The sequence below is a fragment of the Pseudonaja textilis genome, chromosome 12, assembly GCF_049901715.1.
Source record: "Pseudonaja textilis isolate UNSWEBS1 chromosome 12, rPseTex1.2, whole genome shotgun sequence".
In the NCBI taxonomy this organism is placed as follows: Eukaryota; Metazoa; Chordata; class Lepidosauria; order Squamata; family Elapidae; genus Pseudonaja; species Pseudonaja textilis.
Genome location: NC_142001.1, coordinates 6,334,402 through 6,355,885, shown reverse-complemented (window position 1 = coordinate 6,355,885; position 21,484 = coordinate 6,334,402). Strand labels below are relative to the sequence as shown.

The window sequence follows — 21,484 nt, the reverse complement described above, 5'->3', positions numbered from 1 at the left end:
ATCCCTTATGACAGATCACTTTTTTTTTCATGCAAAGACCTGATTTGGCCTTTGAGTGATGTGTTGACTTCTCTCCAAGAAGATGTGGGGCCAGAAATAAATTTAATTTACATTTGGTTAACATAATATTAGGTGGTGAGGATTTAGATGGAGGCGGCCCAAGTCACCTCAGGGCTGCAAGCTAGAATAGGGATGAGAGGCCATCCCCCGATCTTCCTGTCCACCTCTCCCACATCGCAACTAAAAAAGTTCACACTGAAATGCTCGTGACTTCACCAGGAATCAAGAATGAGTAAAGGGAGACTTGACGATGGTTGCTCGAAATGAACGAGTTGTTGAAATGCACCATTAAAGCTGACACCACCCAGTGCAAAGAACAACTCAAAGAAGCAATGCAAGATTAGCAGATGGGGGGGGAGATCTGATCCATAGAATCACCAAGTCGCACATGACTGAATGGATAACATCATCATCATCATCAGTTGTTGAAATGAATCCCCGTATCTTCAATAACTTTTAATTTTTGTCACATACAGAATAACAGAGTTGGAAGGGACTTTGGAGGTCTTGTAGTCCAACCCCTGCACAAGCAGGAGACCCTATACCATTTCAGACAAATGGTTGTCCAATCTTTTCTTGAAAACCTCCAGTGATGGAGCACCCACAACTTCTGAAGGCAACTTCTGTTCCACTGATTAATTGATCTCAGTCAGGACATTTCTCCTTAATTCTAGGTTGTTTCTCTCCTTGATTCATTTGCATCCATTACTTCTTGTCCAGCTCTGCAAAGGGTTGGTAATTTCTGGAAGGAATTTCTTGGCCAAACCAAGCTTCCTGAGAACCTTTGGAGACTCCAAGCTTTAAGATGATGGACCAGTCATAATCTAAATTGCAACGTACAAGACCAAAATCCTACGTACGCTGAACTAAATATAAGCTCTTTCCCAGTGAAGAAAACTTATTTCTAAGTTAATCCAAACAGGACGGACACGGTACTTAAGGAAGAGAGAAATCAGCCGAATCAGAAGGCACAAATTTGTGTATTAGGAACATTAAAGGGCCCCTCTTGAGTCCATGCCAGATCCTGCTTTTCAAACAGCCTGCGGTTTTGTTTTGTTTGCTTTTGAACCGTACACGCACGAGCTGATACAAGCCAGTCCATATGCTATCACTCCCTGATATGTTTCCATTCAGCCAGTGTTGTATTTTCAGCTGAAAAGCTATGACTGATGCATCTCAACTTCCAAATTTCTCAACCTCCTTCCGTGGGAAAAGCTAAACATCTACATTGGGATGGGGTGAGGGCTGGAGAGGGAAAAGTGGGAATGTGCCAGGCAGGTGGGGAGGGGAAGTTCCTTCAGGCCCTTTTTCTGGGACATCAGTGGTTAACAAGTCACAAATGCAGGGAGAGATGGCTGATACAAACAAGATTTTCCCAACAGCTGTAGCAACACAATAAATGAAGCCCATCTGGTAGCAGTTTCTTTGGTAGGGCCTATGGTGACCTCTTTCCCTCCCACCCATTCCTGTACAGCCATCCTGAAGCTGTGGGGCTCTTCCCACCATGCCCACATCCCCACTGTGATGATACATTCACTGCTTGGGGTAACTCACCTGGTTATCATTCCTATAACGCAAGGGTCTTCAAACTTAGCCAGTTTAAGACTGGTGGGCTTCAACTCCCAGAATTCCTGAGTTAACACGGCTGGAGGAGGAATTCTGGGAGTTGAAGTCCACAAGTCTTAAAGCTGTCAAGTTTGAAGACCCCTGATCTATCGCCTATCGATTTATCTATCATCTCTCTCTCTCTCTGTACCTACCTATCTGCCTACCTATCTATGTATCCATTGAACTATCTATCATCTATCTATCTATGTATCTATCTATCACAAGGGTCTTCAAACTTGGCAAGTTTAAGACTTGTGGACTTCAACTCCCAGAATTCCTGAGCTAACATGGCTGGAGGAGGAATTCTGGGAGTTGAAGTCCACAAGTCTTGAAGCTGTCAAGTTTGAAGACCCCTGCTGTAACATCTTTACTACAGGTAATCCTCAACAGTTCACTTAGTGACTCTTCAAAGTTACAACGGCGCTGAAAAAAGTGACTTAGGGCCATTTTTCACACTAATGGCTGTTGCAATATCTCCATGGTCATGTGATCAAAATTCAGCTGCTTGGTATCTGGCATATATTTATGATGGTTGCAGTGTTCCGGGATCATGTGATCTCCTTTTGCGATCTTCTGAGAAGCAAAGTCAATGGGATGTCAGATTCATTTAATAACTATAGCAACACCGTAGCACTTAGACTTATATACAGCTTCATAGTGCTTTACAGCCGTTTACCAAGTCAGCATATTGCTTACAACAATCTGGGCCCTCTTTTTACTGACCTTGGAAGGATGGAAGGGTGAGTCAACCTTGAAACGGTGAGGATCAAACTGCTGGCAGTCGGCAGAAATTGTCTGCAATACTGCACTCTAACAATTTTCCATTGTGCCACTATGGCTCTAATTATGTTACTAACTTAACAACAGAAAGGTCATAAAATGGGGCAAAACTCACTTAACAAATGTCTCACTTACCAATAGAAATTTTGAGCTCAGTTGTGGTCGTAAGTCAAAGATTACCTGAACCCAGCCAAGGTATTTTGAAGAAATCTTACTTAAATCTGGGTTTCTCTGGGGTTTCAAAACTGCATATCCAACTCATTCTGTTATTGTATTTTAAGCCATAGTTTTTGTCCTTAACTGCTATTATGACACAAAGCAATAGGGGCTGAGGTGGGGAGGTGAAAATTAATGTCTCCTCTGAAAAAAAGAAAAGGAAAGAGAGAAAGAACAAATGAAAACAGGGCAGCCAGAATGTGTTTTGAAAGCCTCCAATTCTCTGCTCAACCTGATTGAATTAAACTAAATTAAATCTGCATGTTCAATTTGTTTCTTTGCTGAGTTTTATGTTGCTGGCTTTAGTGGTTGTTTATTAGTTCTATTGAAAAAGAGGAAGGAAGGAAGGAAGGAAATAAGGAAGGAAATAAGGAAGGAAGACAAGGCATAACTTGAAATATTTCAATTTTCCGCTCTAGTTAGGAGTGATTATTTTAAAAAAACACAACTAAATTGCTGGGGGAAGAAAATGATTCCTAATTTCCATTGTCTGTCCCACTAACTTAAGGTCACATGTTGCATACAGTAAAATAAAATGAATCCAAGTGTCTTTATGCATAATTACAGTACTGAAGCATGACATAAATACTTTGTGGAACAAAAATAAGGGGGAAAAATGAGGACAGACTGACGGAACATTTTTGTTGATTTATGGATGTTGATGCTTACTTTTAGGAATTTGTCTCCCATTTTGTCTTTCTTTTTTTTTTAATGTTGGTTCATTAGTAAACCATCCAGAGAACTTTATATAGTAAGACAGCTAGGAAAGGCGCAAATGTATCAATGAACAGACAAAAACCACTGTTTTCTCCAACAGGCTTATTCCCTCCAACAAAGTCATATGCCAAGTGCCCAGATCTGCCATCTGTCCTTCCCTTGGAGATGCTTCCACTGGACTGAAGACTCTTTCGAATCCCTTCGCAGTTTGCCATTCAATTTGATGTGTCATCAAGTCGCTGTCATCTCCCGTTGATCGCATAAACCTCATATTTTCTCTATTCCAATTTATGCCTAACCTGGCCCCTCAGGTCTTTTACTACCATCCGCCTTGCTGCTGGTTATCCACTTCTTTTCTTCCAATTTCCCTAGCATGAAAGTCTTTTCAAGAAACCAAGGTCTCTTCATATAATGCATCCAAAGTGGGATCATCTGAGCCTGTTCATTTATGCTTTGAGTGAGAACTCTGGGTTGCTTTGTTTGACGATCCCTGTTTTGTTTTCCTGGCTGACCATGACATTGTTAAGGGTCTTCTCCAACACCAAAGGTCAAAGGTGGCAATACTCTTCTTATCCTGCTTCTTCAAAGTCCAACTCTTGCTCCCATGATGTACATGGGAGTTCGTGGCTTGCATGATTCTGATCTTTGTAGTTGTAGGGACATCCAGTGATTTGAATACCTTTTTCAAATTCTTCCAAGGGCTAGTCTTTTTTTTAAACATAAAGCAACAAATATGTGTATGCCTAACCAATTCCTTCTTGACCACAAAAGAAGAAATAACAGATACTAATGCTGATGTGGCTGTTTTTTAATCACCTGCTATTGTGTGGCTATTTGGAGTCCACTATCTCTTGGAGTCTCAGTGTTCATTCTATGGTCCGGCCCAGCTGTGTTACTCACTGTGTATAATGGTCCTTGCTCTACTTCAACCAGTAGCAAAAGATTATCCTCTTAGAGCAGAACAGAAGAGCTGCCCTACCAACTTCATATGATTACCTTCACCATGCCATTTTTGTTGGACTACCCAACCACAGATTCAGTCAAGGACCACAAAAACATGCATTTGAATTCAAACTCAGAATCATACTTAATGTTGGTGGCCAAAACCATACTAAGAGATACACTTAAATCCTGGGGAATCCAGAAAGACTTACTGGAACTCCATAAATTCCAGGGAATCCAGGAACACCCACTGGGCCCTAAAAATATAAAAAGGAATATAGTTAAGTGTCAGTCGGTTCTTTACAATTCTAAATCCAGTTCATAAGGCATCCTAGCCTAGAATATTAGTTATACAGTAAAATCAAGGATGGACTTGCTATAGACAATCTTTTTGCATTTGTTTAGTTGCATTTTGGTTCTCAGTCATGACTCACTCTCTATGCAGATGCTTTCTGAGGGTCTCTGGATGGTGGGTGGGCTACAGATATGTCAAATAAAGTGGTAAGAGAAAGTCTGTGAACTCTTTAAAACAATTCATAATCCAGCAGTACTGTAAGCTACAGTGAGATCAGTGCTTCAACTAAGCCCTATTAATGAAGAGTTTCTGGTTAAACAAACACACAGAACAGTCTTCCTTTCCTTTTGAGTCACACTATCAGCTAAAATAGCTTTCCAATTGTGTTAAAGGTTCATACTTGTACACACAATACTGGGAGGTCCTAAATGCAACTATGCTGAGCCCCTAAGGGATCACAGCACCTTGGCCCTTCTACTGGCAGATTCTGATGGACACTCTGAAAGTGGCACATGTTTTGCACAACTATAAGAAATGACTTTTAGTGAAATACACACACTAATATAGTCTGTGTGTAGATAGATAGATAGATAGATAGATAGATAGATAGATAGATAGATAGATGGATGGATGGATGCAGATAGACAGACAGACAGACAGACAGACAGACAGATGATGGACAGATAAATTATAGACAGTCAGATAAAGAGATGACATGATAGAAGACATAGATAGATAGATAGATAGATAGATAGATAGATAGATAGATAGATAGATAGATGATGAAGATGCAGATAGATAGATAGATAGATAGATAGATAGATAGATAGATAGATAGATAGATAGATAGATAGATGATGGACAGATAGATGATAGACAGACAGATAGATAAAGAGATGGCAGATGATAGAAGATAGATGATAGACAGATAGACAGATAAAGAGATGACAGATGATAGAAGATAGATGATAGATAGATAGATAGATAGATAGATAGATAGATAGATAGATAGATAGATGATGGACAGATAGATGATAAGACAGATAGATAAAGAGATGGCAGATGATAGAAGATAGATGATGGACAGATAGATGATAGACAGACAGATAAAGAGATGACAGATGATAGAAGATAGATGATAGACAGACAGACAGACAGACAGACAGACAGATATAGATAGGATAACTGGTGAACTTCCAGTAATTTCATTACCCTGGATATATTAAATATTGTTTTGTATCCCCAATGACACAGCAAAATTTAAGGTCGCCATTGCAGCAGAGGGAAAGAACAGGGCTGACTTTGAAGGTATATGAGAACCCTAAAAGCATGTATGAACTTACCTTGTCTCCCTTCATTCCAGCTGCACCTGGAGGTCCTGTCATACCTCTCTCTCCTTTCAGTCCTCTCACTCCCTCTGGTCCAGTAAAGCCTTCAATGCCCATTGATCCTTGGTTCCCGATTGGCCCTGGTTGACCCTACAGAAGAAGGAAACAATGTTTTATTTTGTTCCTGAATAATCTTTTCAGAGATCTTCTTCTTAAGGTAAATACCAGAAAATTACTGAGAACAAAGTTCTCAGCTGAAGGTCCATGTTCTATCTTAAGATGAAGATTGAAGAAGGTGGCATCAATGTGGTCAGAGCTACAGCAAACGTAGAGCCATTAAAAGCCTTTGAAGAATATCTACCAAATCTGTGAGCAGAGAAATTGGGAAGGTGATTTCTCAGAATTTTTTAAGATGTAAAGAGTGTAAGAAAGATGGTCTTGACAGAAATATGTTTGATCTGTTGCCAAGATGACAGTGGATGAAGCAGATTTTAAACCACAACAGACAGATAATATTCAGAAGTGGCTCATACAGACACCTCCTAATTCACTGAAGTACAAGAGAAGAAGACTTCAACACTTGGCTTCTATCCCAGACCTTGGGGTAGGGTGGATGAAGCTCCCTTGGTTATAATTTTTAATGTTTCGATATGTTGCTTGCATTGCAATTTCTTTAATTATTTTCTGAAAGCCAGTTTGATATAGTGGTTAAAGGCTCCAGGCTAGAAATTGGGAGACAATGAGTCCTAGCCTTGCCTTAGGGATGAAGCCCAGCTGGATGACCTTAGGCCAATCACTTTCTCTCAGCCCCTGTTATGAAAGCAAGGGCAAACCACTTTCAAAACTGTTGTCAAAAAACAACAACACCTCTGAATAAATTAGTTGAGGCAACTGCCAGAAATCAACAAAGTCATGCATGCACATACAAAACACATTTATGTCATTTTTTAAATAATTTGATCCAGTTTACTGTATTACATTTTATTATTTTTATGTTGCACTTCATTTCTGGTGAGATGCCCATAGTTGGTTGGCATTGAAACTGAATGTGTAAATAAATATAATGTTCTCTGGGGTCTCAGAGAACAAAGCTAACATGCCCAACTTTCCAAATTTTGAGAAGATGGATGTCAGGTGAACTCTTTAATTCAACTTAAGAAGAAAGACTCCAGCTAAACTTTAAGAATGAATCACCAGTTTGAAAACTATCCAATAACCCTCTTCTTTGTAGGTCTTCCAACTTAGATTGCTACAGAAAAAGATATCGTGATATATCAACTAACTTAACTGACCAGACACAAAAGAGGACCTCCAATGACACTGGCAGATTCTAGAAATAGAAATTGGTATTTGTTCTGCCACATCTTGAGACCATCAACTGGTTCATTAATTTTTTGGGAAAACAAACTCAAAACTTTAGAGCTGAGATAGCCAGAAAAACTCTACAGTTGTTCTTTGAAAGGCTTGCTTGCGTCAACATTTATGAATTATATAATCAAAACAAAGACTCAGGCAGCATGAAGAAACGAGCCCCCAATCCTCTAAATGAGTTAAATTTATTCTTTTCGGCTGTAATAACACTGCACAACAATTTGGAACACCAACTTTTATTTAAACAAAAGACCAAGAAAAAAGTAGCATAGTTGCAACATATGGATCACATACAGAGTTCCAAACTCCACGGAGATCATGTAAGTTCTCCCTGCATTAGATCTTGTTCCATGCTGGCAGAACAGCATGAAAAGAAGAAAAATAAAACAAAGGAATCAGCTTCTTTCTTTTTTTTTTTTTTAAAAAAAATCAGAATTCAGGAGCTACTAGAATAACTGTGATGACACAACATCCACGGAAGGACAAGAATGAAACATTTGAGCTGGATTGTTTTGTGCATGGAAGGTAATCACTTATTCTGTTTCTTTCCGGAAGAAGGAGATGAAAGCAGGGGTGGGATTCTACAGGTTCGCACCTATTCGCTAGAACCGGTTGTTAATATTCTAAGCAGTTTAGAGAGCTGGTTTTTAGAAGAAATTACTGGCCTAATCCTGTAAGGAAGGCAGGAAGGAAACATTCTGGTGTTGCTTACAGAAACTGCCTGTTAACCCTTATTACATTCTTGGCAGGACTAGACTTCCTGTCTCAGGAACTTCTCTGGAGTTTTATTCCCTCCTTTGCTGGTACTTTGCTTGTGTGGAGTGACCATTCAAAGTTACAATGGCACTGAAAAAAGTGACTTATGACCATTTTTCACACTTACAACTCCCCACACTCATGAGAGGCCAGGCGAGGAGATGCGTGCCTCAATGTGAGTGATGTTAAGTTGGCCACACCCAGCCAGTCACATGACCACCAAGCCATGTCCACCAACTAAGCCACGCCCACAGAACTAGTTGTTAAAAAAAAATGAATCCCACCCCTGGATGAAAGAGATGGTGGTGGTGGTGGTGGTGGAGGAGGAGGAGGAGGAGGAGGAGGAGGAAGAGGAGGAAGGGGAAACATTGTGCCATGAAATATTGTTGGTGTGATAGAAAGCTCAAGAGGGTCAAAGAAAGGACCAGGAGACCAAATGTGGTCAATGGATTTCTTTCTACTTCCAGGAGAAAGACATGAAATTTATTACTTTGAATTTCTCTCTGGTTAGAAAGTTAGAAAACTGCACAGATGTGGGATTACTGGCAGAGCTCTCTGATGGAGAATTTAAATGTGGGATCTTAATTCTAGTCTATAGAAAGAAAAGATTCTATTACTAGTTTATATCCTAAAGGGCAAATTTAGGAATACTTCAAAATTTTCTCCCAGGACTCCAAGATGACTCCTCAATTACAGGAAGCTATCACTATTCTCCCCTGTAACATGTCTAGAACACAAGTATCTAGTTCAGAAGTCTCCAAACTTGGCAACTTTAAGACTTGTGGACTTCAACACTCAGAATTCTCCAGCCAGCATAGCTACCAAGTTTGCCAAGTTTGGGGACCCCTGATCTAGTTCTTATGGATGTCATTAACTTCTTCTTTGGAAGTCAACAAGGAGGCCTCACAACCATATCTTCCACGTTAGAATAAATAGGAGGGGTTGTCTTTAACCTAAAAATCAACCTCCCAACCAGCCAACAAGTTGAAACAAGGGGTCCTTGATGCTTCCTGGGCTTTGTTGTTTTCTTACAGATATTTTGTTACCCAAACTAGTAACGCCATGCTAGGTAACAATATGCTCAGCATTGATGATGGCTACACCACATCACTGGAAGCCAGTCCAAAGTGGAAACAATTCCATTTTTTATATATCAAAACATTTTTTATATATCATCTTTTATATATCAAACTTCACTGCATGCAGATACTTCAAGATTTCAGAGCAGCTGCTTATAAGAATTAGGAAGTCAAATCCACTCATGGTTGCAAAGGAAGTTGCGCATCCCTGTTTTGGCTCCTTACTTAACCACAAAGCTCAGGATAAATATCGCTTATCTCACAACACTCTTAGAGAGAGAAGTACAGCCTAGAAGGGTGAGGGATAAATTCAAAAGCTAGATCATAATGCCAAGTTTGTAAGAATGATATGCCAAAATGAAGTTTGATTTGAGGATTGTTGCTCTAATTTTGTATTCCCACTATAAGGACTGATTTTGTATTTGTACACTTATTTTTTTCCTTTGAGGTTTTTTTTTAATTTTTATTGGTTTTTAAGACAAACATAGACAAACAAAACATAAAAACATCAAGCCATCTTCCATATATATATACATACAGTGTGTCGGTTGGTTTACAAATTGTTTTGTGCTTCCATTTCGTAGTCTTCAATTACAATTACATTGTATATATTCTCATATTTTCAATCAAATATTAAATACATTAATATCATTATTAATCAATCATTTGACTATGCTTTTATTCATTCATATTTTACAAAATAATCCATATTTTACTTAATTTGTTTTATGACAATTCATATTATCATCTCAAATCTATCCTACAATCATTTTGTAGATATAATAAGAAAAGAATACATCTTTATATGTTTATTATTTTCTAAGAATCTACATATTTCATTACCATGTTTTATTGTCTAGGCATTGATAGAATAGATCCCAAATTTTATAAAATTGTTTATCATCTTGTTCTCTGATTTCACATGCCAATCTATTCATTTCAGCACATTCCAATATTTTCTTAATGGTTTTCTCCTGTAATGGTATTTTCTCATTTTTCCAGTTTTTGGTAAATACAATCCTAGCCGCTGTTAATACATTTACAATCAGGTATTTCAATTCTTTACTATATATTTTGAGTTTAAAACTTTGAGGTTTTTTTAAACGCACACTGAGAGGTGCTAGAGTCCCACCCTTTGGAACAGGGCAGTGCAGTGTTTTGTCACATCTGTCAAAACTGTATAAAACTGCCTTAGGTTTGGGGGAACAGGGTGTTTTGTGCTTGTTTTTCCTATTACTGATAATATTTTCTGCTGAAGTGATAAATTGAAAGCTTCCATACACTCAAGTGATCCCTGGATGTTGTCAAGTGAAAAAAGAAAAAGAAAACCACCATGAACTTTAATCCTGTTGCTTGAACATTTCCCACTCTATAAGATGTGTCTCTCAACCTCAGCAACTTTAAGATGTGTGGACTTCAAGTACCAAAATTTTGGCTGGGGAATTCTGGGACTTGAAGTTTATGCAACTTAAAAGTCACTGAGGTTGAGAAACATTGCCTTATAGACTTCTACCTGAAATCCAAGGTTAGCAAGTGTCTACAATCGATGCATTCACATCTGAAGTTGGATTGATAAGCCAAAAAACCCCATCCTATCTGGTCATCTGAACTGTTGCTGTTGCTGGTCTCCCATCCTGGTGAGATAGATGTGGTTGTAGACCAGATAATAGATTTTTCTGTGATAGCCACCATTTTACGGAACACTTTCTTTAAAGTATTGCACTGCATTGCACTCGTACCAGAAGAACTGAGGTACTTCTGGGTTAAAAAGATTAGCTGGTGACATCACCATTGCCTGGGGAATGACCAGTTGGGGACTCTTTTCACATCCCTAGAAGGAGCTGGAACGAAGGACGGGAGCTCACTCCACCCCATGGCAGCCCTCAGGTCTTGAACGTGGGTTTGCTAACCTCCATCCCAGCATCCTAACCACACAAGCCACTATGCTCCTTTCTCTATCCATATCTGGAAAACTGTTCGAGTTGATATTGTTCCCAAACATTTGGTTCTACAATTAATTTAATAGCGCCAGCGATGCTTTAATTTGTTTACAGATGACAGGTTTATTATTTGTTTATGAGTTTTATATTGTGTTTTTTAATTTTACTATTGCTATAACCCACCTCAAAACTGTTTGGAATGGGAAAGCTATAAAAATAAATAAATAAATACTTTTTTTAAAAAAAAGGACGTGATATCCTAAGAAACAAAGTACGTTCTGGCTTAAAACGACAGCTTCTCATTCAATCTATAACCCACTTGCCCTGGTCTCATATGTTGTCTGAACTCAAAGCAGGTCTGTTCGGACTACATTATGGAATGCTAACCTTGGCCCAGAATCTGAAGAACCCCTTAGATCCCTTGGTTTCCATTTATTGTCACATACCATAGCTATGTCTGTCCACCTTCATTTTTTAACCTGGAGCTGATATGACTTTCCAAAGTGAATTGAGCTCCTAGGATGATCTGATGCCCCCCAAAAGCATGAGAGACTCAGCCCTTTTCAAATTGGATTTGTGGTTCAAGGATCACTTCTCTGATAAAATAAGGGCATTTTCATGGTATTCAATTTGATCTCATCAAGAACTTGAGATGCTAAAGGTACCTTCTGTGCAAATCCAGATGCTCTACTACAGAACTACAACTCTATCTATCTGACTTTAATGCCATAAAGTGATATATAATCACAAAAGGACTTGCAGAAAAATGTGCCAGCTGATTCAAGCTTCACCCCAAAGGTACTCTGGTAGTTCTCTGGGTATACAATATATTATGTCTATGTGCCAGCAATCTGACCCACGATTAGACAAAATGAAGCACTGAACACTAGATTTTCTGAAAGTGTTTTTATTTGTTATTTCATGTATCACTGTTATCCTTTTATAGCCAATGAAGGTGTGTAGGAGGTTGACAGCAGATTTTTTTTTCATACCCTAAACTTGGAACAAGAAGCAAGTCAGATTCAGCTGGGATTAAGGGTATGTACAAGGCAAGGGGGAAAATCCATATTAGAAAAACATATAAGAAAGGATGACGACTAGAGAACAGAAAGCATCTCTGACATTTCATTTCCTTCTCAAGTGGAGGCCATCTTTGCATAGTTGCAACTTTGCATCTTTGAACTCCATTTTCTACTTTTCCGAGATGATTGAGAAACAGAACAGAATAACAGAGCTGGAAGGGACCTTGGAGGTCTTCTAGTCCAACCCCCTCCTCAAGCAGGGAGACCCTATACCTATTCCAGACAAGTGGCTGTCCAGTCTCTTCTTAAAAAGCCTTCAATGATGCAGCATTCATAACTTCTGAAGGCAAGTTGTTCCACTGATTAATTGTTCTCACTTTTAGGAAATTTCTCCTTAGTTCTAGGTTGCTTCTCTCCTTGATTAGTTTTCACCTTTTGTTTCTTGTCTTGCCTTTGGAGAGTAGGTTGACCCCAGTGGTGGGATTTAAAAACTGTTACTACCGGTTCTGTGGGCGTGGCTCGGGGTGTGTGGCAGGGGAAGGATACTGTAAAATCTCCAGTCAGAGGTGGGATCTGCTGGTTCTCCGAACTACTCAGAATCTCCAGAACTGGCCAGAACCTGCTGAATACCACCCCTGGTTGACCCCCTCTTTTTTTATGGCCACCTCTTGTATATCCTATCTTTCCTAGTTCTTCTTTTCATTAGATTAGATAAACCCGATTCCTGCAATCATTCTTCACAGGTTTTAGCCTCCAGCCCCCTAATCATCTTTGTTGCCGTTCTCTGCACTCTTTCTAGAGTCTCAACGTATTTTTTTTATATTGTGGAGACCAAAACTGGATGCAGTATTCCAAGAGTGGGCTTACCGAGGCATTATAAGGCAGCACTAACACTTCACGTGATGTTGATTCTGTATCTTCTGCTACTGAAGCCTAAGAGGGTGAATAAAATCCAACCAATTACCCTTGTTAAAACTGATCGCCTTGAGTGGGTCAGAACGATGGTGCAAGCACCAAGATCTTCTCTGGGGCTGCCTTCCCCCCCAACCCCTTGCAAACTCTTGTACCACCAGGGAGGATCAAACCCAGATTCTTTAAACATCAGAGGCAGTGAAGATAGCTCTAGGCCAGCCGGAATGCAGATAACTTGCAATTATACCAGATCCTATCCACAGATTTGTCAGATTAGCAAAGGCTGAGAAGTGCTCGTTACCTTCTCCTTAATTGAGAACAAAAATGAGGCTTTGGAATGAATGGAATTGGAGAAATGCAAAGAATCCACCCTTTGTTTTAAGAAGCAGGAACGATATAGGGCATGGGTTTTGGAAACAGGGAGCAACCAGCTTCAGTAGCAACACAGCTTAAAATCCAGCCTGGGAAATTTAATTGTATGCAGATGAACTTTCTTCCATAGCTAGTAATAGCCTCTGTTAATAGCTGTAGTTCTCATCACAGAAACTGCTGCAGTTGTAATTCACCTTGCATTAGCCAAACATAATACAATGCAGAACAGCTCCAAAGCAGGTGGTGTTTTTTTTTAAAAAAAAAACTTTTCTCCCCTTTTTTTGTAATAAAGACATCTGTTATGCTTTCTCTGGTAGAACTTTCTTTTATTGTCTAAACTCAGGAGGGACTCAATTCTCCCTTTTATTTACTGTCTAAACTCAGGAGAGGCCCATCAATCCACTGACTCATTTTCTCACCTCAAATGCCCTCTTTCAAGATCTACATTCTTAAATTTCCTTTAAAAATACTCTAGAAAACTTTTGTCAACAATGAACTTGGCCTGTATCCCGTTACAAGTCCCATCATAGCCAGAAATCCTAAGAGAATTGCAATTTTGGATAGCACAGAGGATATTTTTGAAAACTGCTTTCCAGTACAGCTTTCTTAATTTAGACCTCCCCTCTGCCCTCTGCCAATGGCATTACACTGAAAAATTCAAGCAAATACTTGTATCTGAATTCTCTGGTGGACAAATAATAACGGTGTGTATGTCATTCTCCTAAGAAAAATGACTAGTGACAGAAGTGGGGAGTGGCCACTTGAGGTTCACTAGAACTTTTAATTTCATCTCCAATCGGTCTTAGCAACATGGTCAACATTGATGGATCCTGGGAAATGTAAACAAGGGCAAAAATTAATGGATAGGCCTCTCACAGTCCCTACCTCAGTTAAGATTAGTCTTGATCTCTAGCGTGATCCTTGGCTGGGCTCACTTTTATCTCCAGCTGTTATACAAGTCACTTTTCACTTATTTATTTGGCTTCATCAATGTCTAACTTCTTCCTTCTCCTTTTCTTCCTTTCCAGCTTCTCCTTATCTCTCCAACCTTTCCTCACTCCCCTCCTAAAACCCTAAATTGTAATTATCTCCAAAAAAAAGTGTGTATGTTACCAGGGGGGTCACTGAAGGCATGTTGCTGACTTAAGGGAAGGACAAGATGGCACCCCTTCCGTTCCATATCCAGAAACTGTCTGAATTGGATGCTGCTGTTTACAACATCACATTGGGATGTTGTTCCTTGTGACATTTAGAGACCCCATTTTTCACCATGGCTAGGCATGGCAGGAAATTTAGGAGCTGAAGAATAAATGGCATGACACACCTGAGCTTCCAAAGATAAGAATGGCTAAGTAGTTTAGAAGGAACAACAAAGTTGCCATCACTGTTGTCCTCTAGCACAAGGGTCTCCAACCTTGGTAACTTTATTCCTTAGCGGACTTCAACTCCCACAATTTGCCAGCCAACAAAGCTCGCTAGAGAATTCTGGGAGTTGAAGTCCTCCAGGGTTAAAGTTGCCATGGTTGGAGACCCCTGCTATAGCAGCTGTTGTCACAGAAGTACAGTTGCTTTAGTCTGCAGAACAATAGGCATACACCAGGACAGGAAGAAAATACACTGTTTTAGGCAGGACTGTTGTTGTACCCACTATCCCTCTGCACATCCTTTCTATGTAATCTGTTCTAGAGGGGTGAGAACACCATGAATTGTATATACAACCAAACAAGTGCTTTGTACAGTTGATTTGAAGGACAACAAATGGGGATTTGATTCTGCTTATTCCATCTTGGTCTGTCAACCAACATTCATGGCCCTGATCACTCTTGCCTTAAGTTTAACTCGAACCTTTTCCTTCTTGGATAGGATTTAGAATGGAGTGTCCAACTTTGGCAACCTTAAGACTTGTGGACTTCAACTCCCAGAATGCCTCAGTGAATTCTGAGACTTGAAGTCCACAGGTCTTAAAGTTGCCAAGGTTGGACAGCCCTGATCTAGAAGAAGGCTTTAAGAAGAAAGGGGTCTTGCAGGATCTCAGCCTAGGGGATGTATTGCTGTTATGTCTTGAGAGAGGCACACACCTCACCTTTTAAAGAGGTTGCTCCACGCAGGACTTGTTGCTAGCTCTTGCTCAATTGTGTGTTCTCTCTCTTTCTCTTTCTCTCTCTCTCCCTCCCTCCCTCCCCCTCCCTCTCTCCCTTCCTTCTTCATGCATCCACATACATACTTCAGTTTTGGATCAAGACAGCCAACACTCCAGCAATACCTTATAAGGTATGCACTCCGCAGATGAGATTTTAAGTTGTCTGGTCTACTTCAGCTCTGAGGAGAGGTCATTTAAAACCCATTTTATCATTCCCCAAGCCAATCACTTGCAAGGAACTGAGTTTCTTAAATATAATTAACAATGTTTGAGTAGTGACTAAGCTAACTAAAATATAGTCAGAGGTAAAAGACTGCCAAATGTAAAACATGGGAATCTCTGAGCACTTTTTCCTGCTGTAGCTCTTATAAAGCTTTTTATCTTGCACTCTATGTATATTTTTACTCCTCACTCTATATCCTTTGAGCTGTTCCTTTCTGGTGGGCAAGGAGATTTTCTGGCTGAGAATTGGCCAAGTTGACCTCACTATATATGGTCATGTTCAGGCACATCCCATTGATTTCAGAGTGTCCAGTTAACGGATTTAACACGGAGCAGCCTGAATAAATCCCCTCTCTCCCCCTCCCTCTCCTCGTTTCTATCCTCAGCTACATGATTTCTGCTTAATTAATTAAATTAAATTAATTAGATTTGTTATGGTCACCTATTCCAGAAAACTGATGAAATTGCAGAGGGTCTATAGCACAGCGACAGGCTGTGTGGCTCCTAAGCAGAAGGGCCTACAGTCAACCCCAGACATGTCCTGCTAAAATGCTCAATTCCACGCAATGTGAAAGACCTTGATATCTATCTTCAGAATCAATCAACCTTCTTCAAGTTGTATTCAATATGTGCTGTACAAATTCCAATGCTGCTGAGGCATGCAGAGATTTTTAAACATATTTGGAAAACATAATGAAGCAAACCACACTGGGCTGGAATAATAATATGAACTATAGGCAGCTTCCTATAGTACTAAAAATGCATAATTGTAGGAGAAGAAGAGGCAGAGCCTGGAGGTGGAGTCAAGAGAGTATTCAGCTTAGAATCCTTGCATGTCCACAAACACTCCAACTCCAACCTCCCTTGAATTCTGTTGACTCTTATCAAGTGCTCATTTAGTGCTGACCATTAGTTGACTAGATTCTTATATGTAGGCTTCAGCAATAAGTAATGGTTCTATCCACCTGACAATAATTCATTTACAGAAGTTATTCTCTCCTCCCAAAATGTAACAGGCTGTATCTTTGATGTCTTTAAGATTAGAAAAATTTAAAAAGACTCAGCTTTGTGGGGTTGCCAAAAATAACAGATTTTTAAAAGTACCACTATTCGTTGAATTCTTATCTCACTTCTTTTTCTAGCCAGAAAAATGGTAAAACTGCATTCATGATACAAAATGTGTTTTGCCTCGTGTGTTACTTAGTGTATCATGGGGAATTTAGCCAGAATGATGTATAGCATGGATTAGGGCTTTATGAGTCATTTGAATTCCGCAAATTCTGATTTATTAAATCAGTTATGGATAAGTAGACTATTGCTTCATAACTGTGCAACTCCAAACCCTGTTTCTGTCACTCATATTTGATAGAACACACTTGTCTGAGCTGCAAAAGTGATCTATCTCCAAGAGAATTTTCTATGCTGCTACAGTACAAATCAAGCCACATTTCTTCCTCCATAATCAATTAATATAACTTGCACGTCTCTGGAACACTCAAGTGTACACAATTGTCTCTCAGATTAAAACATCTTAGAAGTAAACCAGGACACTCTTTAGATAGAGTGTCACCCATCCCCTCCCATTTGTGACTTCAGGACTGTAACTTTGTCGCTTGTATCCTTACAATTTATATTGACTGTTTCCTAGTATGATTTGATTGCTTATTGTACCCTATGACTATTATTAAGTGTTGTACCTTATGATTCTTGACTCTTGATGGATGTATCTTTTCTTTTATGTACTTGCACCAAGACAAATTCCTTGTGTGTCCAATCACACTTGGCCAATTAAGAATTCTCTTCTCTTCTCTTCTCTTCTCTTCTCTTCTCTTCTCTTCTCTTCTCTTCCCTTCCCTTCCCTTCCCTTCCCTTCCATTCTTCATTCCAATATCTCTTCTCTTCTCTTCTCTTCTATTTTTTTTGTATTGTATTCTATTCTATTAAGAATTCTATAGCAATTCAAATTGGATGGATGGATGGATGGATGGGATGGATGGAAAGGGAGGAAGGGAAAGAAAAGGAGGACTTTTTACCTCTTCCTGGCTATTTAAGCTTATCCCGTGGCATTTTGTCAATGTACAGAAGGCCAAACTGGTAGTTAAGTCTTAATTTGGTGCCAGTGAAAGCAACCAATTGATGATGATGAAGTGAGTCTATGGAATCTTGTCCCACTTTGCACCATCTACAACCTGAAGTAGATTCCTTCTTTCAAAGCCTCCTAGTAAGGCTGCCCCTCTACCCAACAGAGCTCCAATGAGCCAATATATGAGTGGAATCTCCTCCATAGTTGAGAACTGTACTTGGCTGCAGTTCAACCCTTCATCACACCTATAGAATAGGACAGAATCTTAGAACCAGCCTCTTGACCAGGGGGCCCCAACTTGGCAACTTTAAGACTTGTGGACTTCAACTCCCAGAATTTCTGAGCTAACATGACTGGAAGAGGAATTCTGAGAGCTGAAGTCCACAAGTCTTAAAGTTGCCAAGTCTGGAGACCTCTGCTCTTGACCAACACTAGATTGTATTCAGTTTTGGAAGCAACACTGGGGGTGGGGGGTGGGGAGGGGTAGTACAAGTGAACTCCCAGAGAGAAGCAAGGGGTGTGTGGCATTTATATCTCCCACATTGGTTTTTCAAAAGAGATGCAACAACCTACTGCACAATAACACTCTCAAACTTAAATGTAGCTTTTAGCCCCAGAGGAAGGGGAAATCTGTCTTATTAAAATAAACATGCTTAGTAAGTAAATCCTCCTGAACTTGGTAGAGATAAACTTCTAAGTAAATGCCATGCTTACAACTGTAGCCTTATTCTGAGTGTATTCTTTATAGTTCCACTAAACCCACTTTCCCCAATCTGCTGCCAGCAGATATATTTCAGGACTATAGGTAGTCCTTTACTTATGGCCGTAATCAGAGGTGGTATTCAGCAGGTTCTGGCCAATTCTGGAGAACCGGTAGCGGAAATTTTGAGTAGTTTGGAGAATGCCACCTCTGACTGGCCCCGCCCCCATCCCAAGTATCAGCTGATCGGCTTGGTCTTCTTTTGTTGCCCTACACAGGAGAATGGAGCTGGAAAGCAGGTTAGCGGGGTGGGAAGGGAATGGGGATTTTGCAGTATCCTTCCCCTTGAGTGGGTGGAAATAGAGATTTTACAGTATCCTTCCCCTGCCACGGCCACCAAGCCATGTCACGCTCACCAAGCCACACCCACAGAACCAGTAGTAAAAAAATTTGAATCCTACCACTGCCTTTAACCCGGTAGTTGAGCCCAGAATTATGGTGCTAAGTTGTTGTGGTCATATGTTGAAGCACTGTGTGACCGGATTTGAAGTTAACGTAACTGGATTTAAAGGCTAAGCAAATGCCACAGTCATTAAGCAAATCCATTTTCCCCAATGGGCTTTTTGTTTTTTGCAGAAATTGGAAATAACCTGGGAAACTGGCAGATGAAAGGAAAGAAATCACAATTCACACCTCATGGGACTGCAAGGATGCTGCAAATGGACTTAGAAGTGAGCCAGTTCTCAAGTGCCCAAAATGCAGCCGTGTGGCCACAAGGTGCGTCTGTGTAGCCCTAACTCTGAAAACAGGTCACAAGTAGCTCTGGGGAGATCCGTCGTAACTCTGAATGTTCATTATGCAACTTGTTATACGCTGAGGACTTGTCAGGCACAAGCAATCAGAACAACTTACAGTATGGATCCATATAAGCCTAAGGGAATACTTTATTGCTGATCATCTATATTACAAGAATCTCAGCAGACTTCTGGCTTCCTGTGGGAAATGGCAGATAGGGACCAAAGGGTCTGACCTCAGACATTTTCTCTCCTGGACAGACTCTAAGTAGGAATGTCTCTTGACTTCCCCTAGAAGCCACAACTACCCTTCACCTGGTGGTTCCACCACAGGATCCCTGTGGAGTTCCCAGCATTCTCTTCGAGCAGGGGTGTAAAACTCAATTTCATTGACGGCCACATCAGGGTTGTGTTTGACCTGGGGGGGGCGCCAGGGGTGGTGGTGGCTGGTGTGGCCATGCCAAGTTCAATGTAACTTGTGTCAGGGGCGCCTGTGGTGGCTGGAGCACCCTGCCAGCCAAAAACGAGCTCCCAAGCTCTGTTTTGGGCTGCAACAACCTCCTGCAACCCTCTGCCAGCAATAACAGAGATCAAGAGGGCAGCCCTCAGGAGAGCTCTGTTTTCACTGGGGTTGCAGGAGGCCATCACAGCCAAAAACGGAACTTGGGAGCCCGTTTTTGCTGGCAGAGGCACCGCAGGCCGGTCCTTCACTGTTTCCAAGGCAGCCCTGTGGCCAGATCTAAGTACCTCGTGGGCTGGATCTGGGCCCCGGGGCCTTGAGTTTGACACCCCTGTCTTAGAGCTATAAGATGCATCCTAAACAAAGTGGGCTGTATTATATACTTATGCTCCCCACCCTACCCCCATTGGCTTGATCAGAACTTAGACCAAATCTACTGAAATTAACAAGGTTCACACCTAGGGATTTGTCAGATGCAAAAGACCAGGTCCACTTGTAAATGTTCAGTTAAACTGATTTATTGCTAAACTGCCTACGTACAGGAATCTTCTCAACTAATTGTCAGGCCCTGCTTAGAATCAATAAGGGTCCACAGAAGTCAAACCTTAGTTTGACATAGTCCACTTGTGGCTATGTAGGGACTCTAGGCTGAGCCCTCTTTTAACTATGCCCCCAAATTATTTTTCCTGTAGGATTGTTGCTTGGAACCAGGAAAATGCTCCCAATTTTTAAATGAATGAATAAATGAATGAATGATAGATAGATAGATAGATAGATAGATAGATAGATAGATAGATAGATAGATAGATATCACATGGTGCAAGCAAAATAAACACAAAATAAATACAAAATAAAAAGGGGAAACAGAAGAAAATCAATTAGGTGCACAACTGAGCAAAAAGTGATTTCTCAGCTCCATCCCCATTCACACACCTCCCCAAATTCCCCCTTGGCTACTGTATTCTGTGCAGTTCAAAGTACAAGCCCTTCCCAAGGAAGTCTGAAATTCTGCTTCACACAACATGCTGGCCTGTTCTAGTTTGGAATCCAGGCTGGGAGGCAAGGAGCAAGTCTCGGTCTCCAGCCCTGAAAAGCAAAGCAGGAATTGAAGGATGAAGAGAACTTATCCACAAAGATGACTATGGAGATTCTCAGTCATCCAGGTCACGGTTGTCCCAAAAGCATTTTCTTTCAAAAGGCGACTGGACTTTCTTGCTTTGCGAGAAGACATTTTGCTTCTCATCCAAGAAGCTTCTTCAGTTCTGACTGAATGGGGAAGAATATAAGTCCTTCCCTTCTCCAGCATTCAATCAGAACCGAAGAAGCTTCTTGGATGAGAAGCAAAATGTGATGACACAAAAATAACAAAGTCACCAAAGTAGATAAATTCCCTTTAATGCCTCCAACTTGGCCCCCAATGCCCAGTTATCCACAGCTGGAGATCAAACTCTTCCAAAAACAGTCTACGAAGGGAAGAAATGCAATCTGAACCCAAAGTAAAGATAAATTAGAAATAAAAAAACCCCACACAATCCACACTGATGTAATTAACACAGCAGGCCAAAATGACAAATTGCAGATTTCCAAAAGAGAACGCAGCTCCCACCATTGGGAGAATGCCAAAACCCAGATAAGCCTCGACAAAGATAATGCATGCTTTGCTTCTAGCAACTTTGCCATGCACAGT

At 40.4% G+C, this 21,484-nt stretch overlaps 1 protein-coding gene across 2 annotated transcripts in view; it reads right to left on the bottom strand.

Moving 5' to 3' along the window:
- The window catches only part of COL4A6 (collagen type IV alpha 6 chain), a 182,497-nt gene that overhangs the window by 73,705 nt on the left and 87,308 nt on the right, over positions 1-21,484 (bottom strand). For both annotated transcript variants that reach the window (XM_087940926.1, XM_087940928.1), the window contains exons 4-5: positions 5,962-6,096; positions 4,536-4,580 (exon numbers count right to left, since the gene is read on the bottom strand). In XM_087940926.1, the coding sequence (XP_087797052.1) occupies positions 4,536-4,580; positions 5,962-6,096 (180 nt within the window). The remainder of the gene's footprint in view (positions 1-4,535; positions 4,581-5,961; positions 6,097-21,484) is intronic.